This window comes from Gymnogyps californianus, chromosome 8, assembly GCF_018139145.2.
Source record: "Gymnogyps californianus isolate 813 chromosome 8, ASM1813914v2, whole genome shotgun sequence".
In the NCBI taxonomy this organism is placed as follows: domain Eukaryota; kingdom Metazoa; phylum Chordata; class Aves; order Accipitriformes; family Cathartidae; genus Gymnogyps; species Gymnogyps californianus.
This window is the reverse complement of record NC_059478.1, coordinates 30,614,760-30,637,372: the sequence shown is the minus strand read 5'-3', so window position 1 is coordinate 30,637,372 and position 22,613 is coordinate 30,614,760. Positions and strand designations below refer to the sequence as shown.

Below are 22,613 nucleotides of genomic sequence, written 5' to 3'. Positions count from 1 at the left end.
GAGAGGGGCTTCGCTTTGCTTCCTTTCTTCTTCCTCATGTGCAGCCTGAATACCTTCTTAATTTCATCTCATTATTTCCTGCCTAAATAATTCCCGTTTCTCCTGGGGACTGTATTTAAACCTTTGATCTTCTCTGAAGTCTCACAGTCCTGATCACATCCTTTCTATTTAAATGAATCAAATGCCTTTTTGACTCATGATTTATAAATTTGCCCGCAGAGGAATAAAGGCAGCCCCGATACGGCACACCTTGAAATCACCCACCATGTCTCTGGCTGGAGCCAGAGCACCGTGGGCTGATCCAGAGCACCTCCGGCCAGACCTCCGTGCGGAAAGACCCCCTCCCGCCGCATCTCGTCCTCCCCCTGCCTCCCTCCTCCCTCCTGCCCGGCTCTGCCGGCTGCCAAGCAGCGTTGCCTGGGCTCAGGCCCAGCCGGGGAATGGCCATCCCCAGGTCAGGAGAAGGGTGAATGTGCCGGCGGTTGATGGATGCCGTCTCCCAGGAGGGGGGCACAGCTGCTGTGCTGCGCAGCCCTGGCCCCCCGTCTCCTGGGGATATCGCTGATGCAGAGCGCAGCTGGAGGGATGGAGAAGAGCGGCCGTGTAGGTACTGGCGTCCCGGACGCTGGCTCTGTGCTGGGATGTGCCTCGGCGCTGAGGCCGGCGGTGGAAGGGCTGGAGGATGGTGGGTGTTGCTGGAGACAGATGCAGCAAGGATGAACGTGTTGCTCCGTCGTGCAGCGATGGAGAAGCCAGGGAGCACGCTTTCCCCGAGCCTGGGGGATCGTGGCAGGGAGGGCTGAGCACTCCTCCTGGCTGAGCCGGGGCTGTGGTTATGGAAATAGCCAGGAGAGGCCCCTGCACCATGGGCTGTGGTGCCAGACCTCTCCTGCCTCTTTGCTGTGGGTGCTGGCCCCGCACGCGTTGTACAAGGCACAGGGACAGACCTCCTCTCCAAGCCGTTAGGGAAGCAGCTAATTAAGCTCTGCAGTGTCCCTGAGAGGTCAGTAGGAGATGTACCAGCGTCGCAGCCATCTCCCAGAGCCTGCACCAGAGTGGGAGCTTTGTGCTGCGCCCCGGGACAGGGAGGGCTGCCTTGCGTCTCCTCATTCAAACGTGCGCTTACTCCTGGTGCTCGTGGGGTGACGCGGTGCCCAACGCCCCAGGACAGACACCCCCATGTCCCTCGCCTCAGCTGGGCTCAGGACAGAGGGCTCCTAGCTGGGATGCCCCAATGCTCCCACCAGCCCTCGGCATGGCTCCAGCGAGGCCGGGCAGCGGGGAGAGAGCCTGTACAAATATTATTGTTGTTATTCTTACCCATAAATATATGCAGGCACTTAACGACCTTGGCATGGAGCATTTCCTGGGGATTCATGACCAGTTGGCGTTAATGGTCCTTAGCTGCACCTCGGGCCATCAGCTCCTCCTAGCCCATCATTAATCCACAGGAAATGTCTCAGGCATCGATCCTCATTGCTTAATTAATAAATGCAACTTATCTCTCGCTGCTTCATTGCCCGCTGCTTTGAAGGTGACTTTTTTAGCACAGGTCCCTCACACCGGGAGGCCCTTGTGGGTTTTTGTTTCCTGGCATTCATCTGGGTGTGGGCTATGGTGGCAGGAAAGTCTTTTCTCTCCTGGGCGGGAGGGAAGGAACTGAACTGCTGCTGGGTTTGGGGTTTCTCCAGCTAATGTGGCACAGCACAAGGAGCACTTCTTTCCCACCGAACGCAAAGGCTTGATTACCTTCAGCCAAGTGCATCCAAGAGCCTGGGTGAGAAGGAGCATGAGCTGGCATGGAAGAACATGGTAATTCTCCAAGGCCTTAGCAGGTTCTATAATAATCGATGTTTTTGCCCGTGAGTCACAATTCATCTCTAATCTTCCTCAGGGGAGGTGGGATTTGCTATCTTTAGTGCTCGCGACTGCCGCTTTCCCGGGCTGAGCATCCCGCTGAGCCTGGGCACTCGCTGCAGGGATGCTGACCTGAGAGCCGACGTGGAGACGCGGCTGCGTTTAAATCCTGTTCCCTGTTTCTCTAGCCTTTACCACCGGTTGGCTTTGTGCAGTGGGTGCCGCAGTATAAATCACGTTAATTCCTGAGGTGCTTTTCCGTGGTAAGTCTGAAATTCCCATTTTGGTTTGCTGGCTTGCCTGGCGATCTAAATTATTTTCATAGCCCCTTAAGGGCATATTGTCAGCCCAGACTTACTGTCGTTATACACCATATCTGAAACATTAATATCTCTCCTAAATATAGTGTATTGACAAGGTATCTGGTATAGTGTAAATCCTTGGGACATTTGATCCAGATCATTAAAACTGAGTGAAGGAAGGGAGGAATAGATCAAGTTACCTTGCCGCTCTTAATTCAAACAAGTGATGAATTATTCATTCCGCTATTAATTCTACAGTCCTCCCGCTTTTTATTTATTTCTCTCTTTATTTATTTTTTTCCTCCCAGATAGACAGCTCCGAAAGGATGCTCGGGCACCGGTGAGGGGAGATTTGCCTGCCGGAGGATGGGGTGCACAGGGGCGGGCTGCCTGGCAGCGCTGGCCGTGCTGTGCGGGGCTCTCGGGGATGCTCCCGGCAGAGGTAAGAGCCCGATTCCAGCTCCCAGTGGGGACCACAGGGCCAGATGGGCATCCGTGGTCCCCGGGGAGGAGAGGGCTGTTTGCGGGTGCTGCAGTGGCTCTGGGGTGCGAGCAGGTCCCAGCTCTCAGCCCATGCAGGGAGAGGGTCTCGCTCAGGCCAGGGGCTGCCTGGCTTGGCTTGGGGAAAGGAGCTGGGATCTGCAGTCGCCGTGCGCAGCAGCGAGTGCGGGACACCACCGCGCGCTTGAGTTCCTGCTTCATGCTGATTTTACTGAAGATTGCAGGTAGGGGTTGTCCTGTTGTGGTGTACAGGTGCTTTGCTGAAGGGTTTGTTAACTTCTGGAGTTGCACATGCCTATATAAATATATATATATACACACACATATACGTATATATGTGAATGTATATATGTATGTGTATGTTGCTGGGCATGTAATAAACACCTCACCTTACCTGGATAAAACACCCCCCAGGACGCAGGGCAGGGTTAGCAGACAAGACAGTAATTTAGGGGGCAGGGTGGGCCAGGTCAGCCCAGTAACTTGGCTAATGAGCAATACCCCTCCCCGAAAACGCCAGGGCCTTTCTCACAAAAGGGCCGTGTCAGAAATCAAAACCCATCCCGGCCCCAATGCAGGTGCTCCTGAGGGGCAGGCAGCCGCCCCGCTGCCCGGTGCTGCCTGCTCACCCCCCTGCCTGCACCCACCTGGGCTTCCGGAGCGCCCCAAGGCTCCCAGCCCTTAATCCATCAATCTGCCTGCCCCGTGGCTACTCACCCCTCCTGTGGGCTCCCCTCTTGGATATTTATTTCAATAACATTATGCCTTTAGTACCAGCCCCATATTACTTTATTGCCTATCCCCAGTAATTAGTAAGGCGATTTTAGATCTGGCCAGCTTTGCTGCTTGTGGAACCCCCCCCCCCCCCCCGCCTCTTACCCATTTGCCGTGGTACTGCATCACACGCATCCGCAGGAGCCCCCCCTCGCCGGCAGGTCACCGCACCAGCGAGCGTGATGAAAAGCCATGCGCGCTGGCTGACTATTGATTTGCAATATACTTGGCCCAGATTGATGGCAGTGAGTGCCCAGCCTTGCTTGGGAACCCGCACATGTCCCCCGGAGACTACACAGGGTCTGCGTCCCTCCCAGACATGATGTATGTGCCTGCTATATCAGCCCCTTCACCCCAACCCTAATCAGACCCAGGGGCAGGTGGCAGCCGCCCCCCCTCTCCGCCTTATTTTATAATAACCATGTCTCAGTATAAAGATTTCATTAGAAAATCGATCCCTACATGCATAACTCATTGTTAAGCGCATCGAGCCCTTCACCCCTATTTCTCCCAGCTTGAAGTCACCAATACCGCCATTTTATGGAGGGAGCATCAGCAGCGGGAGGCACAAAGCTGAAGGGCTGGGCAGCCGGGGCACCGGCGAGGCTGGAACCACTGAACGATTAAAATTCACTCCCTACTTTCTTTTTCCCAGCAAGAAATGGATGGGGACGCCGTGCTGTCACCGGCAGGACAAGCTCACGGGCATGGCCAAGTCCTGCTGCAGCCACGCCACGGGGCAGCGCGGGGGCAGCGGGGGGAGAAGGGGGTTACGTGGAGGGATGAAAGGTGATGGAGGGGACACGTGTCCTCCAGGGAGAAGGGGTGGCTGAACCCAATGGGGGTCTGCAAGGCGCTGGTGTTTCGGTAGTGCCGGTGGTGAGATGGAGCCGGTGCTGTGCACCCCATCTCCATCCTTTTAGGCTTCCCCTGGAAAGGGGACATCACATCCACCTCTGTGTCCCTCAGGCATCAAATGCGGAGGGGTGCTCTCAGCACCCTCCGGCAATTTCTCCAGCCCCAACTTCCCGGGGCCGTACCCTTACGAGATGGAGTGCACGTGGCTGATCGTGGTGGCCGAGGGTTCCTCCGTCCTGCTCTCCTTCAGCCACTTCGAGCTGGAGTACCACGCCACTTGCGCCTACGACTACCTCCAGGTCTACAACGGGGCTGCCCGGGACCGGGGCAACCTCCTGGGCACCTTCTGTGGCCGCAGCCCCCCACCACCCTTCTCCTCCGCCTGGCACGTCATGGCCGTCATCTTCCGCTCCGACCGCCATGTGGCCAAGCGTGGCTTCGCCGCCGCCTACCGGAAAGGTAGCGGGGAGGCACGGTGGTGGCAAAGCATCCGTCCGTCCGTCCATCCTCCCCCACCATCCTCATCATCCATGCTTCCTTGCAGATGCCTGTGGAGGGCAGCTGACGGGGCTGTCCGGGGAGATCACCAGCCCCCGCTACCCCGAGAGTTACCCCAATGATGCCGAGTGCCGCTGGAGCATCGGGGGGCCAGCGACAGTGGCCCCTTCACCCTGGTGTTCACTGACTTCCAGGTGGAGGGGGGCCAGGGCTGCGGCTTCGACTACGTGGCCCTTTTCGATGGCCCCACCGCCGCTGCCCCCCGCCTGGGACGCTACTGCGGCAGCGCCCGCCCGCCCCGCACCGTCTCCTCCGCCCCGCACCTCCTCATCCTCTTCAAGTCGGACTTCAACATCGGCGGCAGGGGCTTCAAGGCCCATTTCTACTCGGGTGCGGGGGTCTCAGGGTGGTGGGGCGGTGGGAAGGACGTGGGGATGGGTCCCCAAGGTGGTGGTGGTGATGCTCTCCCTCCCATGGCAGCAAGAGGAGATGATAGTGCAGGGGAGCCCTTTGGGGAGAGCTCATGAGATGATGGTGTGAAGTGTAAACCACCACACAATGCAAATGGCATGCTTGTGGCTCTCCCAGGCCCCAAGTTTTCTTCCTCTTGAGCAAGAGCCACCCTTCTCCCTTGCTCATGCCATTCCCTGGGGATACGGGTTTTCCCCGTCTGCCCGTGTAGGACTTTTTGGCCACCTTTGGGCATTGCCGTCCCCCAAAACTGGTAGGTGTCCATCGGCCAAACGCAAGGCTGGGGAGCAGTGAGGTGGAGGGCAGAGCATGCTTTAGCAATAAAACAAGTGATCGCTCCTCCGCCAGCTCATCCACACCCAGGGGGCTTCAGGTTTGCTTTCATTTTTTCCTTTCCCCTTTTCCCCTGAGCAGGTGAGTGCCAGGGGGTGTTCACCGCCATCAAAGGGAATCTGTCCAGCCCTCGGTACCCCAACTTCTACCCCAACAACCTCAAGTGCCAGTGGAGCATCCAGCTGCCCCCGGGCTACCGGGTCAAGGTCTTCTTCTTGGACATGGAGCTGGAGGGCCGGAGCAGCCTGACGGGCGGCTGTGACTATGACCACCTGGCTGCCTTCGACGGCGGCACCGAGAACGGGTCCCTGCTGGGGCGGTGGTGCGGGCGGGAAAGCCTGGCGCCCATCACCTCCCGCAGCAACCAGCTGCTGCTGGTCCTCCACACTGACCACAACACGGCCAAGAGGGGCTTCTCCATCGCCTACGTGGGAGGTAAGGTCTCACCTGGGTGCTCCGCAATGCTTTATTTCCATCAGGACATGCCCGAGACCATGTAATTTCTGGAAGGACCGTGTGGTGAAGTTACCTGTCTGCAGGAGCAGAGCACGTGGCTCTTCAGGGATGGGGTGAAGACGCGGCGGGTGAGCTCCAGCTCTCGCAGAGTGCGAGACGCACATGCTCCGTGTCATGTTTAGTATTCAGGAGACGCTTTCCAGCTTCTCCTCCCCGCATCTGTGCTGCTGCTCCTGCTCCTCTCTCAGGGCATGAAGGAGAGAAAACCCAGGGGGGTTTTAGGGGACCAAAGCCCCAGGGGAGGTGACCAGCTCAAGCATCACAACCCTGTTCCCTGCTCCCCAGGATGCTCCAGCCCCGCCGGCACACGGCTGAGCAGGCAGACATAAACCGCGTCCTCTCCTCCACTGGCAGCAGCACCGGAGGGGCAGGACCCCCGGGGCACGGTGCTCCCAAATCTGCCCAGCCAGCCCTGCCCGGCACCTCCCCGTGGCTGGCGTGCTCCGTGTCCCAGCCGGTGCATCCGCAGCTGGTGGGAGGAGCGGTGTGTAACCTTCCTCATGTATTTGCCAACCTTCGCACCTCAAAAGCCAGCAAATTTATGGCGTTCGTTGTATTTCAAGATAATTACATCTGAGCTGACCTGTGTCAGGGATGATTCAGACAGGGGCAGCCTCGCCGGCAGGCTGGAGCCAGAGCAGGGCTGCTGGACCGGCAGCACAGGAGTTGGGGGTGGCTGGCCCTGAGTTTACGAGCTTTTATCCCTCAGCAGCAAAATCGTTCTTCATTTCCAGTGTAGCAGAAGGGATTTGGGGGTATGGAGCTCTAGGAGTAAGAGATGGGATGGAGTTTTGTCCTGAGCCTCTGCAGCCTCTGGAGGGAGAGAGGTTGTCCATCTAGTAGGGCTTTAGTGTGCACAGCAGGTCTGTCCCTGTCCTTGTCCTGCTTATTTCTTACTGTTTTACAGCAGTGTGCAGGGAGAGAAATCTTGGCCTCACCGTGTCTGGTCATGGAGAAACCCCATTCCTGTTGGAGGAGCTTGCAGACAGATAGATGGGATGCTAGCTGAAGAGCGGGGGGAAGCCCCGTCACGGAGAGGGTTGTGACTTCTCCCAGCTGTCCAAGGCTCCTGCATCCCCCGATACATGCTGCTGGATGCATGTTGGGGGAGGACGAAAGCTTGGACGTGAAACCGAGCCTCCCTCCGTAAAGCTAAGGCTGCCTGCTCTGTTTGCCCGGTGACTTGGGCATCTGCTTGCATTTAGCAGCCTGCGTGGCACATCCAACCACCAGTGCCCTGCCAGGAGAGCGGCTGCTCTCACCGGGAGGCACTGGCCTCTCCCCGCCACCGGCTTCCTCAGGAGCCCTCGGTGGCAAAGGGACACCTCAGCCTCCACGTCCACATCCACAGCTCTTCAGCCACGCAGATATTTTCCTTTCAGCCTCCACATCCACATCTACAGCCCTTCAGCCACGCAGATATTTCCCTTTCGGGCCCACGAAAGGGCATGACTTTTGGCTGGGCGTGTATGATTTATGGCCATTTGAATGAAAGCCTTCACGCCAGGAGAGAGGATCCATTTTCTCCTCCTCTTGATCTAATGCACTTTAGTTATTTGGTAAATCTTCTAATGGTTTTATAATGCACTAAGTGAAGCAAAGTGACACTATTTTTTCATATTGATTTTATTGCATCTTACCGGTTTCATAAGGCCAAGATTCAGAGGGAGCTGGAATAATTCAATAATTCATACTGCCCAAGTGGTTGGTTCAAGCTGAGCAAGGATTAACTTTAAAGAGGGGGGCATTTTTCCTCCCTGCTTCTTTCCCTGCATGGATGCTTTCTGCATCCAGAGGGGCCAAATACGGTGCCAGAAGGAGAGTGATGGAGAGGGGCTGGGTTCCCCATTGCCTTGCTCTTTGTCTCAGCATCATGGGCAGCTCAACAGCAGCTCCCTCCGTGTACTGTTCACCAGCTCCCCATCAAAAATAACATTCTGGAGGAGGTGGAGGGCTGGTGATGCTTGGGACAGGACCTGGGCTGGGCCATGCCCCAGGACGATGCCCTGGGGCCAGGGACCCGGCTCACCCTTCCCTGGGGGCCACGTGGCAGCCGCGCAGCTGCATTGCTCCAGGGCAGGCAGGCGTGGGGTCCCCCTGAGATGCATCTCCTCCATTTCGTCGCTGTAAGAGTGTCTCTTGCTGGGGTGTCGTAGCGTGCAGGGGAGCTCTGTGCCCACAGCAAGCCATCAGCAAAGCTCTCGTGGTCTAATCCTGGGCAGCAACTCAAATGTTTCGCTGGCTTTGCAATAATGGAGAGCGGCTGCTCTCACAGGGTAAATCATTTCTTGCTTATGGCAGTGACAGCATGATGGTGTTGCCTGTAACAGCACTCGGGTGTCACTCGGAGAGCTGGGAAGGAGGATGAGGCTCAAGAGGGTTGGTGGTGGGGTCTCTCCCTGGGGGAGAAAGCAGGGCAGTGCCTGGGAGCCAACCGTGCCTGACCTCGGCACGGGACAGGGCTAAAATACTGATATTTCTTTCTGCATTTTGGTATAGCTCCTTTTTCCCTGAAAGCTCATCACGTGAGTCCTACAGCAGCAACACCAGCTACTGCGAGATGCACGGCAAACTCATGAGGCCGATGTCCCTGCTACTCCTGGTGCCGTCGGTCACCTGCTTCGTGTGTGATGGGGACAGCGAGCTTTCAAAATGGCTGTGGCTCTGCACTGAGCTGCTGCAGTCGCTGCAGCCTGGGGAAATCCCCTCCCGACGACCTTCACATGTACCTTGTTTTCTGTCCCGACAGTTGTGCCCATGAACATCAGCTGCACCCGGACGGACTTCCACATCCAGATCCCCGTACAGTCCCTGGCCCAGCTGGAGAGGAATAGGATTTATTTGGGGACCCCCTCCTGTGCAGCCCAGGTGGTTGGCAGGAACTTTAAAATACACACCAGGTTCGACACCTGCGGCACCGAATCTCAGGTAAGCAGTCGGCAAACCTTCCTTTAAAGCAAGCTGAGCAGATGGTTAGCCCTGTGCCGGTCGTACTGGCTGCAGAGAGGAGTTCCCAGTCCCTCTCCCATCTTCCCAGTAGATGCTGGTCTGATTCGTGGCCAGCTGCCCTCCAAACCCCTGTGAAAACGAGCTGCGCAAAGCCCCGACGAGCTGCGACCCTTGTCTTGCAGAAACGCAACAACACGTCCGTCATCGTCAGCACCCTCTACATCGATTTTTCAGTGGGTGACGAGGAGGACATCCACCAGTACGAGGTGCAGTGTGAGCCAAAGAGGAAGGAAGCCTCGGTGACCCTCATCGCTGGCCCCAACCCATCCAGGCTCAGCCAGGCAGAAAACCTGGTGGATGCCCAGCAGCGGGAGGGGGGAGCGACGGACACCCGCGAAAACAAGAGCCAGGACACCAGTGACATCGTCTTCATCAGCATCTGCATCCTGGCCGGGCTCCTCATGGTCATCGCAGTGGTGGGGCTCGTGCTGCTGTAGGATGCTGCTCCCCGACCCTGCGATGCCAGCCCTGCTCGGGGTGGAAACACACCCCAAAAACCCACCCTCACCCCAGGTTGAGCACTAACACAGCTGCTTAAATGGAGACACAGCTCCCAGGCCCCAAAACAGAGCCTGAACCCAACCTCCACCTCCTCCCAGCGCCTGAAAAATCTGGGCAATAGGCAGCCGTTTCCCTTCCCGATTTGTTTTCCTCTGTCTCAATCTGTCCATTTGGCTCGGGAATGCAATTCTTGCGCTTCCTAACTCTTCCCGCACCTGCTTCAATTTGTTTTCCCTCTGGTGCTGCTGCTTTCGGGAAAGTAACGTTGTTTGCCGATGGCTGCAAATCATCCTGTCAATTATTTCTGGCTGAATTCTTGAAGGTACAAACCATCCCCAAATATAGCCATATTCCCAACAAATGTTTTCCACGCTCCCGCCCGTGCTCGGGGGGTACTGTAAAGCTGGATTATAGGTATCTCCACTTGGCAAGTATAGATGTAGCTCATGTAGCTGCTTCCAGGCAGTGTTTCTGGATGTCCGCAGGCGATATGATGAGTTGCATTCACCGGGTGCCCTGGAGCAACTCGTTTGATCTTCGCATGTCGTTGCTCGCAGGACTCACCTGAGTGCTTCAGCCACCAGCAGCTGGAGGGAAGGAGAACGATCTCTCTTCTCTGTGTTTTACTCCTTTCCAGCACGCCCAGGTGTCCGCCACTGTGAGCTCTGTACTGGCGTTGCTCCTGGAGTCTGAAACCGTGGGCACGGAGGTTTCGGTAACCTTTTAAAGATGGCCTCAGCAGGAGGGGCTGGCTTCCCTGGGACTGACATGTTTTTTGCTGCCAGCCTCGGTGACACCAGACCTCCACCCTTGGTCCCTGCAAAGGGTGAGCTCAGCAGCCGAGAGCGTGAAAATAGGAGTCCTGTGGTCACCTGCACCTCCAGAAAACTTGGGTTCCTCCCCAAAAGCCCTGATGCTACTGACTGCTGGATGGCCAAATAACCCCTGCCTGCCTCTTGTGCCGTACCAACGCAAAGGAAATTCCCTTTCGGCATCACACAGGGGGTGGCTATCACAGAGCAGCCGGTGTTTGTCCTGGCATGGGTCAGAACCAGCGTATGGCAAAGCCAATGTGAAATCTCACTGCAGAAGCAGGGTGAATACAGCCCTGGGAGCCTGGCGTAGGGGCCATCCACCCCAGCCTGGGGTAAAACACACTGTGGTGCAGGGAGAGATCTTAAAATGTCCAAACATGGTCATTCAAGGGCAAAAAAATGAACTTGAGGGCAGTGGGTAATCCAGGAGCCATTTTTTTCATAGCGCTGTCTCTAAACGTGAATCTGTCCTAGGGAGGGTACCAGCTATTCCTGTGACAGCATCACACCGCGCAGCAAACCCCTCTTGCTGCTGAATCCGCCGGCGGGATTTTTAGCAGGGGCCGACAGGACAGTCCCGTAGGTGAAATGCTTTCCTGACTGATGTCCTGCTTCCCGCACCCACTGGGACAGGTCTGTACATCAGAGCATCAGAGGAAGCAGCAGGAAAGGAAAAGGACGATGATCAAGCGGCTTTTCCTCCTGGTTTGCACCAGCCCACGGATGCCTGAGAGGGTGTCTGGGGAGGAAAGAAGGCACAAATCTGCGCGTGCCTCCTGACGAGGAGCCTTCGTGATCAGAGCCCGGATTGATTTGGCGTTTGTTGGTGCAACACGTCGGCGAATGCAAGATTTCTGAGTGAAATATTTGCCAGCACTGTTAAGCTCCATTAAGGCAATGTTTTGAGAGCGTTTTGTGTACATAGAGGAGAAACAAGGCCAGACCCCCCTGCTGCCTGCAAAGGCTTGCTGCCAGTTAATTGCTAGGTATATAACTGTCAGCTTGAGATGATAGTTACAAGATTTGACAACTGAAGAAACTTAAAGATATAATTAACCTTCCTGGCAGCCCAGATTTTGCTGAAACAGGTGAACGCTGCAGCCGCTCATGCCTGGCGGGGAGCCCGCAGCACCCAGAAACATCCAGCCCCTCACCCGCAGGACGGGCACCTCCTCGCCTGGCTGGAGCCTCCGGCACTCTGCGATTTGCAGGGAAAAAGGCTTTTCTGGGTAGCTGGTGGTGTAGCACTCAAATAAGGAGCTGGACCTGGTCCCAGAGTCCAACAGCAAAACGGACCGCTGTTGTGCTCGCCCCAGAGAGGGTTTCCAGCTCTGGCTCCGGTTCGAAGCTGCCCGAGCATCCCTGCGTGCAGCGCTCGCCTGCATGCCTCCCTACGGATGCAGGACTGGCACTGTGGGAGCAGCTCCGCTCCCCCGAGCCAAGGGGCTCCCCAGCACCCCTGGCCCCGCAGGGCATTATCCAGGGGCTCATGGCGGGGTCATTAACACCCGTGGGTCGGGCGTGGGTCACCCCCCTCCCGTGCTCGCCAAGCACCGATCCTCCTTGGCCCCTAATCACACTCCGGCGTGTCACAGCCTTTCGTTTTCTCCTTTAGGTTTTGGCATCTGGTCTCTCCCTGCCCCGCAGGATTTTGCTCACTGACATCCCCTGTTAAACCACCTCTTCCCTGCTATACAGGACGCTCCCTTTCCATTCCAAATTTGACACCCTGGGAAGCTGCTGCTGCAAAAAACCTGGAGGTGTCACCACCAGCACTGGCTGGGAGTCCTCTGTGCTTTCACATACTCAGTACCACTGAGCCTGAGGACCCCAATGAGTGCCATGCCAGCAGCGTGGGGCAAAGGGAACATCATGGGGACAGAGGTAATGCTTGAGGCCCTGACTGTGCTCCCAGCTTGGTGGCTGGGACATGGGAGCACCACCTCTCCCCAGTTAATGCAGGATTGGTTTCCGTCCAAAATGGCAATGGCCAAATGGCTCATGACATGCCTGCAGCTTTGCAAAGCCCCGCCAGACCCCTGCACTGCCGGTGATAACCCCTTCTGGATTTCCAGCCCAAACGTGCTCCCAGCTGGTTTATCCCACTTGCCTCTGCACTCCCCACTCCCCGAATCACTCAATAGCTTCTCCAGCTCCTTCCCCACACCATGTCGGGGTATCCCCCTCCCCAGCACCCCTTTCCCAAGGGCTGCAGGCAGCCCAGGAGTGTGATGCTGCTGGCTGAGACGTGGTCCCAGAGCACGACAGCCCCAGCATCCCACACCAGTGCACGGAAAGACCTGGCAGCACCGGTGGCACGTCCCCATCGCTGTTGCTGTCACACCCGGGACAAAAGCCCCTTGTAGCTGTCACCCTCCTGGCCTCGGGTGACCTTTTCCTGTCAATGGGGCTCTGTGCACAGGGCACTTGGTGCTCACCCAGCTCCCGAGCATGATGGGGAGTGGTTGTACTCTCCCCTCTGGGGCTGGGGCTCACCAGGCTTTCCCGAAGCTGTCCCTTGCCTTTCCCATGGCCTGGCCGACCCATGCCTGCAGCCAGGTGTGACAGGGACAGCCGGCATGGAGGGGCGCTCGGGGAGGTGCCGGCTGATTTGTCACTGCGATAAGCAATGTGATGCAAAATGAGCGGGAACTGCAGGGAGAGCTAACGGAAAGGGGCCAGAAGGAGAAAGGAGAGGTGTAACCAGGGGCTGGAGCTATTCTGGCCTTGCAAATTAATTTTAATAAGAAATCTGTGTTCATCTGATCTCTTCCGTGCAACCAAAGCTTCCCAGAAATGGATCAAGGGACACCTCTGTGGCCCAGAGGGTTTCCCTGCCACCACTCGTGCAGCTGCTGAGCGTAGCCATGGCACGGACCGGAGTGGCACCCATAGCAGTTCTCCTTCAGCAAGCACGTCCGTCCTCGTCCCTGCGGGTTAAGACCCCAGCAGCACGGGAGGTCGCGTCGGGACAGCCGGGAGGGGAGAAGATCCTGGGGAGCGGGTGCAAAGTCCCCTGGCTGGGCACTGCCCCGGCTGGGGATGGAGCCCAGCAGGGGAGGGGAACAGTGCAAGCCCACAGCCTGGAGAGAGGGACTGCCCGGGTCATTTTGTGCAACAAACCCTTTTTCTCATGTAAAAGCCGCTCAGATGAATTGCAAACAGATGTCAGGAATCCATCACCAGCGCTCCTTCCTTCCACTATGCCCGCGGTCCTCACGCATCAGGCCTCAGTTTCCCTCCTTAGCGTTTGCCCGGCGCTTCCCGAGCAGGCAGGGAGAGCGGCGGGCGTAGGCAGCGCTCCCATTACTCATCTGATTATTTATTTAGAGCCTGATGATTTGATTGCTCCAGGCTGAATGCAGCCACCCCATTTCCTGGCTTTGCTTATGGACGTGGAGTCGCGTCTCTCCAGAGCAGACAAAGGCTTTGCTGTTGGGCGGGAGGCAGAGCCTCCGTTATCTCTCTGCAAACGTCTGCATGCAAATCTGGTGAAGAACGGTTGGTGAAAATTGTAGATCATAGGAAACAGGATGGAAAGAGCCCCCAGGAGATCAGTTGATTTATTCCTCTCCCTCCCTGGGGGAATCGCTCCTACCGGAGAGAAGCTGGGCTAAAATATCCTAAAAATCCCAGCCATGCTCTCCATGTTTTCTCTATTTAACGGGAAGGTTTTCCTAATGTGTCACACTGGTGGGACGTGCTGATGGGGGATGTGCTGATGGGCACTGTGCTTTTGTGCTGCTGCATTGGGCAAGTGCAATGGTGGTGGAAGTGCCCCAAAATGGGCACCGCTGCCTGCGCAGGACCCTGCTCCTCCTGCCCGGAGGCACGGGGCCAGCCCTGGGGTGCTGGGCAGGACCGGGCATCCCCCTGGGTCTCCCAGCAAGCACATGGTGTCATGATCCACAACACGTGGGTCTGGCAGCCTCGGAAAATCCCACCATACCTGGAGCAACCCCATTCAGGTGCAGCCGGTCATGCCGTGAGGGCTCGAGCAGCCTGGAGGAGCCTCAGGGCGGGAGGGCTCTGCTGAGGATGCAAACTCAACACAGCAGAACCCAGCCCTGCAGCTGAACCCAGTCTTGCTCAGAGCCTCTCTGATGCCCCCAAAGCTGTGGGCAGGCAGGCAGGGCACCATGGGGTTGGGAAGGAGTGTGGTGCAGGCAGGGTGTCAGCTTGCTTGAGCTGGCATCATTGGTCTCCGGTCCCCTGGAGCCACCCGGTGTGAGGAAGGTGAGAGGCCGAGCAGCACCGCAGCTGGGTGAGCTCTGGGGATCGCTCAGGGCTCAGTCACCCCTCGGTGGCCGTGCTGGAGCCCCCAGGGACACTGGGTCTGTCCCTGCAGTGCGGGTAGAGCTTGCGGCTCTCTGGTTGCTCATGCACGGCCGCTGAGCGTGGCCATGGCATGGAGCAGGGATGGGGCCCCTCTGGCTGCAGCACTGTAATTATGGAGTGCGTGCTTGACTTTTCACACGAGCTCAGCATCCCGCAGGCAGATGGATGCTGCAGGTCAGGGGCTGCACACTCAGCCCTGGGGGTCACCATGCAGGAGCTAGCTGTTTGAGGGGCTTCTCCTTTCCAAAGCAGTGCTTCGGCTGTGACAGATAGCTCAAGTCCCTCTCCTTCCAGGAATGCTTTATAGACCCCTTATAGATCCCATGCTTGGAAAAAAACAAAGGATGTCCCGATGCTTTCTTAAGCAGAAGCATCACATGCTCTGCTCGCTTGAGATTTATGTGGCCCAAGGGACGCAGTGAGGTTCTGCTGACTCATGTCTTTCTCTTAAAATGAAAATAAAATGGCCAGTGTGTTACCTTGGTGGCTGCAGAAAGAGAAAAGCTTCCTGAGCACCAGCTAGGTGTTTACCCCTTACCAGGCAACTACCCTTTGGTGGTTTATTCTATGTAATACTCGGTAAAGTTTTCTGTGGTGACACCAGCAGTGCCCGGGGTGGGAAGGGGAGCTGGGACCGGGGCCGGCCCCACTGCTGTGGGGTGCGTGCTCTTGCTGCGGGCACTGGCGGTCCCCGAGCTCACGCTGGCCGGGGTGCTCCACTCACTCCAGAAGCCATTCCCCTCTGCGCTCTTGCAGCGAACCGTCAGGACGTAGGTGGTGTCCGGCCTCACATCGTAGATGTGGTAGCTGGTCTGCTCCCCCATGTCAGGCTCGTGCTGAGGAAGAGGAGGGGAAATGTAGTTAAATGACTCTCACAGCTCTCCTCCAGCGAGAGACTTCTTCCCTCTCCCCCTCTTCCTCTGCTCAGAGGGTTATTTGTGTATTATTTTCAGTTTTTATACTCAAGTCCCACAGTCTGGGACTGGGGTGCAGGGAACTAGCACGCTTGTGACACCCAGGGAGCCAGTGCTGGAGCTGAACCCCATGTCTCTGAGCGGTGCTGGTGGCGTGCAGCATTGCACTCCCTCCGTGGGCACAAATCCTGCTGCTTCAGTGAATAGTTTGAGGTTTTTCCCTTCTTCCCACACGCACCCCGTGGCTGGGAGCATGCCCTGTGTCCTCCATCCTCCCCGAAATCCCCCAGCTCCAAAAGCGGTAGTGTGAAGACCTGGGGAGCGGCTGATCGTAGCACCAGCCAGCGGAGAGCTGCTTGCAAGCTCCTTGCTCCCTACGCAGGACGCACGTGGGGCAGCTCCAGACACCAGGGTTGGTACCACCGGCAGCGCCGGCGCGAGCATGCTTTGTGGCAGCGCTGCCCGGCCAGCCCGAGTCCCACGCCAGGCCACGGCTGGGGACCACCTAGCCAGGAAGTCCTGCTGCGATCCTGCTTTGGCTCTTTACCTTATTTTTCCCTTTCCCCAGGAATGCCAGGAATGAGGCCGGCTCTGCTCCCCTAATCCGTTCTCCAGGTTCAAACCTGCATCCTCTCCTCAAATGGGCCTTTACGGTTAATTTAATAGCGACTGGCCCTGGGGCGATGGCAAGGGCGGTTTGTGGGCTTGCACCAGGGTACTTTTCTCAGGGGTTTGATGTTTATGGCCAGAAGGCCCCCAGCCACTTTTGCCACCGAGCCGGTCACAGCTCCCCAGGACCTTGGCAGGGTTGGTGGGTGTTGCACCGAGAGGGGGTCTGCACCGGGAAGGACGGAGGACTCACCACCCATGCACTGCTGCCCAGCTCCCGGTACCGCAGTTGGAACAGGAGCGGGAAGTAGGAGGGAGCGATGCCCGGCGGGTACTGCCAGTCCACCGACAGGTAGGTGCCCCAGCCGCTGGCTGTCATGCCCCGGGGGGGTCCGTCTTGGCTGCTCCATTTTGGGGGAACAAAACCACAGGGTTGGCGTCAGCTGTGGGCAGCAAGGGGCTGCTCGGCATCTTCCCCCGAGCTGCAGGTGATGGACCGAGGACAGGGGGTTGTGTCGGGGAGGGAGACCCCCCACCCAGCCCGCACTGTTAGGTGCCACCAGCTTCACACGCCTGCTCCCCTTCTTCCCTCCCAGCACAGTGATGGACTCACCTATGTCCGCTGTGTTCACCACCAGCCTCTCGGACGCCCAGCCCTCTGCTTCCAGCCAGATCTCGTATGTCAGGTAGAGGCAGAAGTTTTCCCGGCTGAAGTAGCAGGAGTTGGGGCCAGCGGAGACATAGTCTTTGCACTCTTCTACTTCTGGGGCTCCCCTGCACCCCAAGGAGGTGGTGATGATGCCAGCAGCCCCCTCCCTCGGCATGCCCTGGGGCCAGCCGGTGCCCCCAGCCTCCCAAAAACACAGTGGGTACAAGGCAAGCAGCCCCGTGGAGGTGGTGCTGCTCTGCACCCCAGTGCTGCTCTGCACCCCAGCGCTGCTCCCCAGCACGAAACCACCCCCGCAGCCTCTCCTTCTATTTGTGGGTGGAAAAACAACTCCACAAATGCCTCTCCAAGCCCTGTTATAGGGAGGGAGTGAGCCATGGCATTTTGGTACCCGCTGATGCCGGGGGGAGCAGGGAAAACAACCCACTCCATCCCTCCCTTCGGCTGCTCCCGCTCACAGTGGCTGGTGTTTCACGGCCAGGATAAGGTTTCCAGGCTTTCCAGGACTTACCTCATCCTGTACCAGAGGCGGAGGGAGGTGTTGGCCGGGGCTCCGTCCCGTGGGGGCCAGCGGCACCACATGTGCTTGGGGTAGAGCAGGATGCAGCTCACACCCGGGCGGCCGGGCACCTCTGCGGGGACGGAGGAAACGGGGAAGGGGAAACCGTCAGCCCCCTCCATAGCACCACGCTATGGTGCCTGAGCCCGGGGTGGGTGACAGCCCTTGCCGGGTCCCAGCCCTGCACCCCGGGGACAAGGCGGGTGTCTGCCTAAACGGAGACAGGTCTGGGATGGAGCACATTCCCTCATCTCCCCGCAGCTCTCACTGTCCTGCGCCGGTCAGGGCAAGGAACCCCTGCAGACTGGGATGCAGCAAGGCACTTACTGGTCCCAGTTGCCCAGGCTGCCTGGCCATCCTCTGCACCCAGTGGGAGAAGGAAGGCGTAACTGATTTGGAGCTGGCTGGGGTATTGGTGTGAGTAGCAGCGTTGGCCACCAGCAGCCTGGGAAATTGTCCCCCTCTTTCCCCTGTCCCTGTGATGGGGACCGTAACATCTGCAAAAGGGGCAGATGGGGACAGAAAACATGTCATCTGTCCCAGTGAAACCTGCGGCGTGGGTGCAAGCGCCTCCAGCCCTGCTTGCAGGGGGTCACTGGGCTGCAAAGCCGGGACTTGTTTTGGCTCCCTGAAAGGGGGTTACTTGTTTCTAGATCTGGAGGAAGCATCGATTTGTTCCTACACGGGAGCGTATAAAAGCCAATGCACAGGTAGGATTCCAGGTACTTTTCTGCTCTGGCTGAGCCCACAGTTCGGGCAGGTCGCTTTCGCTTGCGTCTGAGTATGTAAAGTGGCAAAGGAGCTTTGGAGAGCCGGGATGGGGGAGCAGTAGAAAGCCCAGAAGTTATTTTCTTGAGCTGTGTGGCTTTCAGACCTCACTCCTGGGATTCCTTCCTTCCCCATCAGTGACTCACGCCCAGCCTTCAGCCATCCAGTCTCCCTACAGCGTCCCTGCACGGACTGAAGTCCCGTGATGCAGACCAGTGGTAAGGGAAACAGGACCCTCCAACCCCTTTGGCCTCGGCCACAAGCAAAGCCCCCCTCCCCGGCAAACCAAAGCCCCTCTCGCAGGGAAGCGGCTAACCCTGCCTGCTCGGGTGGGCAATGCCAGCCTGCTGCAGGGGCATCTTTACCTTGGGCATCCAGGTACCTGCTGGAGACTCCAGCTGTGGCAGCACAGATGAGGAGGCAGTAGTCAAGCAGCCCTGCCATCTGGGGAAACATAATGGATCAAGCATATGGACAATTAAAAATGCAATGACAGCATTTACCGGGAGTTGTTTTTCCAGCTTATTTTAAACCCCGTTTCCCAGCCATCAGGGCACCGGGGACAGCACGGTCTTCCTCCCCTGTTCATAGGGGTTTGGGCATGTGGAAGCTGAACAGGGCATTCGCTCTGTGATGTACGGGAGGGTTTACAGCCGGATTTTGAGCTTACGGCCATGCCTCTGCAGTGGGTTCAGGGGGTGCGGATTTGACCCTGCCTCCCCTCTCTGGCTGGCTCTGCCCATTCCAGCCCTCCTCCTCCTCCATCCATCCAGGACAGGAGTGCAGTGTTTGAAATGTGAAAATTTCAGCTTAGGCAAATTATTGGCCACAGCAGAAATGGTTTGGGCTTTTTATTTTTTGCCATTGGGGCTGGCTGTGCTAGAGGAACAGCGTTTGTTCATTATAGGAGCACCCTTTATAGGGAGATAACTGCTTGCTATATAATAATATATAATTAGCAAGGATTATCCCATAATCTAGTCTAATTGACAGAGACCGTGGATGTTGTTCAGTGGACTGCCAGCAGAAGAATTAGAGCTTCATTAATTGCAGTGTAACCCTGGCACGGGCTTCCCTTTTTTTGCGTCCTGTAGCATGTCAGAGTCCCTTTGTGCCTCAGTTTCCCCTCTTGCAAGATGCCAGTACATCCAATTCACCTGAACTGGGGGGGGATTTATCCTGCAATATCAGCACCTGTGCGGAGGAGTGTTTAAACAAATGCAGGAGGGCTCTCTAGCTCTTGTGGTATCTTCTACAACATGATCTCTGCTATGGGAGGGCTCACTCCTTAGCATTAAAAACATTTTAAAAGTGCCGCAGCCATTTAAAGCAGCAAGAGAGATTCAGTGCTTCTGGTTCTGTGCGCTGCATGGAGGAGCAAGGGTTTGCTGGCTGCGGCCAGCCGCGCTGGGGAACTCCCCAACGTGTTTCCCGCCCTCTACCTCTTCTTTTCTGCTTTCCTCTGTCCCTCCTCTGCTCCAGCCCCCAATTTCTGCTCCATCTTATGCTCCTGCCCTGTGGTGTGCTAACATACCCTGGGAGGAAAGTTTCTGGAGCCTCCATCAAATGATCAGGGCTCCAAAAGACATCTGTGGCTGCTCCTTGCCTTAACATCTCTTAATCTGGGGCCAGCCTAGCAAACCCTTCATATTAAAGGTCTGCCAGGGAAGCAAATGAGATCTAAAAGTTTGGGTTCTTTGTGGAGAAGCCTTTGAAGACCCTCTTAAAAGACAAAAAATGGTGAGCCGCTGCGCACTCTCTTTTCCGAAGGACAGAGAGGGTCTTGTCTACTCCCGTCTTCTTTCGCCCAAGTAATTTGCAGCAGGACAAAGCTCTCCTTAGCCGTGCCTGCTGATGGGGAACGGAGCAAGCTGTCGCCTGGTGCCTTCCCAAACTCGCTCGTCAGAAGTCAGCTCTGGCGGGGTGAATTCCCCCTCCATCCATCCCGGTGCTGGCCCAAGCCCACCCTGTATTCCCCAAGCACCAGCAGCACGGGCAGGGGGAGCAGGAGATGACACTCACCTCTAGAAGGTGCATGCTTCCGTCCTCTCTTTGCTGGGTGCAGCAGGTCTCTATAGGTCTGTTGGCTTTATCTACTCTTTTGCTGAAAGAAATCTGTGGGCTGGGCTTAATCTGGTAAGAAAAGTGAAAAAAGAAGAACCTTTTCTCCAGATTGGGTGCCTCCTTCATTTAATGTTTCCCCTGTAAAAAGGGAACCAGCTATTTCAAAGGCACCATGCCAGAGAAACCTAGCACAAGGGAGCCACCGCTCAGCCCTTTCATCCTCCCTTTTAATCTAAAAGGGTTTCCCCAGTGTGAAGACAGGAGCTTGTGGATAGTCCCTGCCTTTGTAACGTGTCTTACCGGTACCCTGTGGCCGGTCTGCACCGCACAGTGGCTGCCAAGTAAAACTGGAGGAGAAAGACCAGAATTTAGGAGAAATGCATGCCTGGGCCAGTGAGGCCAAACTTCAGGATGCGTGAGGGGCCCCTTCTTCCCCAGCCTGATGCGTAACCCATGTTGCAGGGGAACCCAAGCTGGCGAGGGTCCTGCAGGACCCTCTGTGAGTGGGTTTGCCACAGGCAAACTATAGCAGATCAGACGTTTCAGAGCCAGGCCAGCCTTGGGAGCGATGCACTCCATAGGGTTCAGGTGCTTGTGCCCTTCCAGACCTTCTATTTCAAGGGATTTGCAGAGGTCACGCGGACTACAGCTAGTGCAGAATGGCTCACAGCGCTGGGAACCGGCCGTCCCTGGCCTCCTGCTTTATCCACGAGCCGCACGGCCCCAGTCTCCCCACTGGCTGCACTGGCCAGGAGAAGGAAGGAAGAACTGAGGAGTACCAAACTGATTCAGTAGGTAACCTAAGGCATAAATAAATGCAGTTGTGTAGGTGAGATTGCTCAAAGGGGGGGAAATCTGGTCCTTCCAGAGTAATTAAAAACTTGATTACTGTCAGGTACCGAGTATCCTGCTGTCACATTCAGCATCACCCTCTGGGAAAATGAAGCCCTTTTTGGCCTATTGCTTTTTCATCTCTGTTTTTTGTCTTCCTTCCCACCTTCCTTTCTGTTTTTGTCCTTAAAGCATTCCCTTGTTCTCTGCATTTCATCCTGTCCTGCAGGTCTCAAGTCCAACCCTCCCAACTGGAATCTTTTCCAGTTCCTCCAGACAGTTTTATGCAAAGCTGAGTCTGTGAATCTTCAGCCCAAATGATACTGCCAGCTCAAGTTGCAAGAGCTGGACCTAGAGCTGTACACTTAGGTCCCTTTGAAAACAAGTCGGGCAAAAATATTAGCCATAAAATAGATGAAATTCATAAGAGAGTTTTCTCCGGGTACGCAGTAACTCTGCATCCCTGAAATTAATTCCCAAAAGAAAAATATTTGGCACGTATTGAGAATGAAGTTAAAAATAAATAATCTTCTCTGCAATGTGTGCCCTCAAGAGCTAGCTGAAGGTATCCAAAATAGATCAAACAAAATCTCTCTTCCCTGAAGGCTGCTTAGAAAAGGAAGGTGTCAGGGACCAGGAGAGGGCATGGAAAAAGTCACCTAGAAGAGATGGGCCCGGCAGAGCTTGGCTTATATCCCAAAATGAAGTCTGATGGCATAGGACAGACTGAGCTTGTAGTTTGTGTGGAGCAGAAGCGCTCACACACACCTCTAAGTTGTTCCACGCTGTCCGCAAGCTCGGGAAGGCACTGGCTGTCCCACACTAGCCCCAGGTGACATTTCGACAGCCTGTAAGATTACAGCGAACGGATCCCAGGCAGGCCTGCTGACAGCGGCTGGTATCTCTTTTGGCTTGCACCACTTTAAAAGGGATGCACAAACGAGGAGATGCGGTCAGTTTGTAGTTTTGCTTTTTTTCTAAATACACCTTGAGGACAAGGTTGGCATTCCCCCCATCTTCCCATTCCTCCACACATTACAAACAACCCAGGGCTACTCTGGACCATGGCAGGTCCTTGTTTGTATCTATGTTGCTCCTGCTTTTAAATTTTACAGTGCTGTGTCATGAATGGCATCCCTTCCACAGGACGGTTTACTAGCAAGAGGGGAAAGAATCATCCACATCACTTTCCCCTCTCTCAGTTGGTTCCCAGGCCTAAACTGTAAAAACAAAAGTGGATCTCGCTGAGTTGCTGTTTTCAGAGTAGAACTGCCATCGCTATAGAGTAATTCACTTTCAGATAGCAATTGTCCTCAGTTGTTACCCGCACTGTGCATCACAAACAATTTGGGTGATTCCTAGACCTGCCTTGCAAACCAACTCACAGCACAGTGTAAAGCGGCTGTGTGTTCGGATAAGCCAAAGTTC

The 22,613-nt window shown here is 56.3% G+C and overlaps 1 protein-coding gene across 1 annotated transcript; it reads left to right on the top strand.

Annotated features, from left to right (window-relative positions):
* The first annotated feature begins 2,525 nt into the window (after positions 1 to 2,525).
* On the top strand, positions 2,526 to 9,556 carry CDCP2 (CUB domain containing protein 2). The gene is given in 7 exon segments (XM_050901370.1): positions 2,526 to 2,601; positions 4,404 to 4,751; positions 4,837 to 4,938; positions 4,941 to 5,180; positions 5,676 to 6,029; positions 8,860 to 9,038; positions 9,242 to 9,556. Coding segments are annotated over 7 exon segments (1,614 nt in total).
* The last annotated feature ends 13,057 nt before the right edge of the window (positions 9,557 to 22,613 follow it).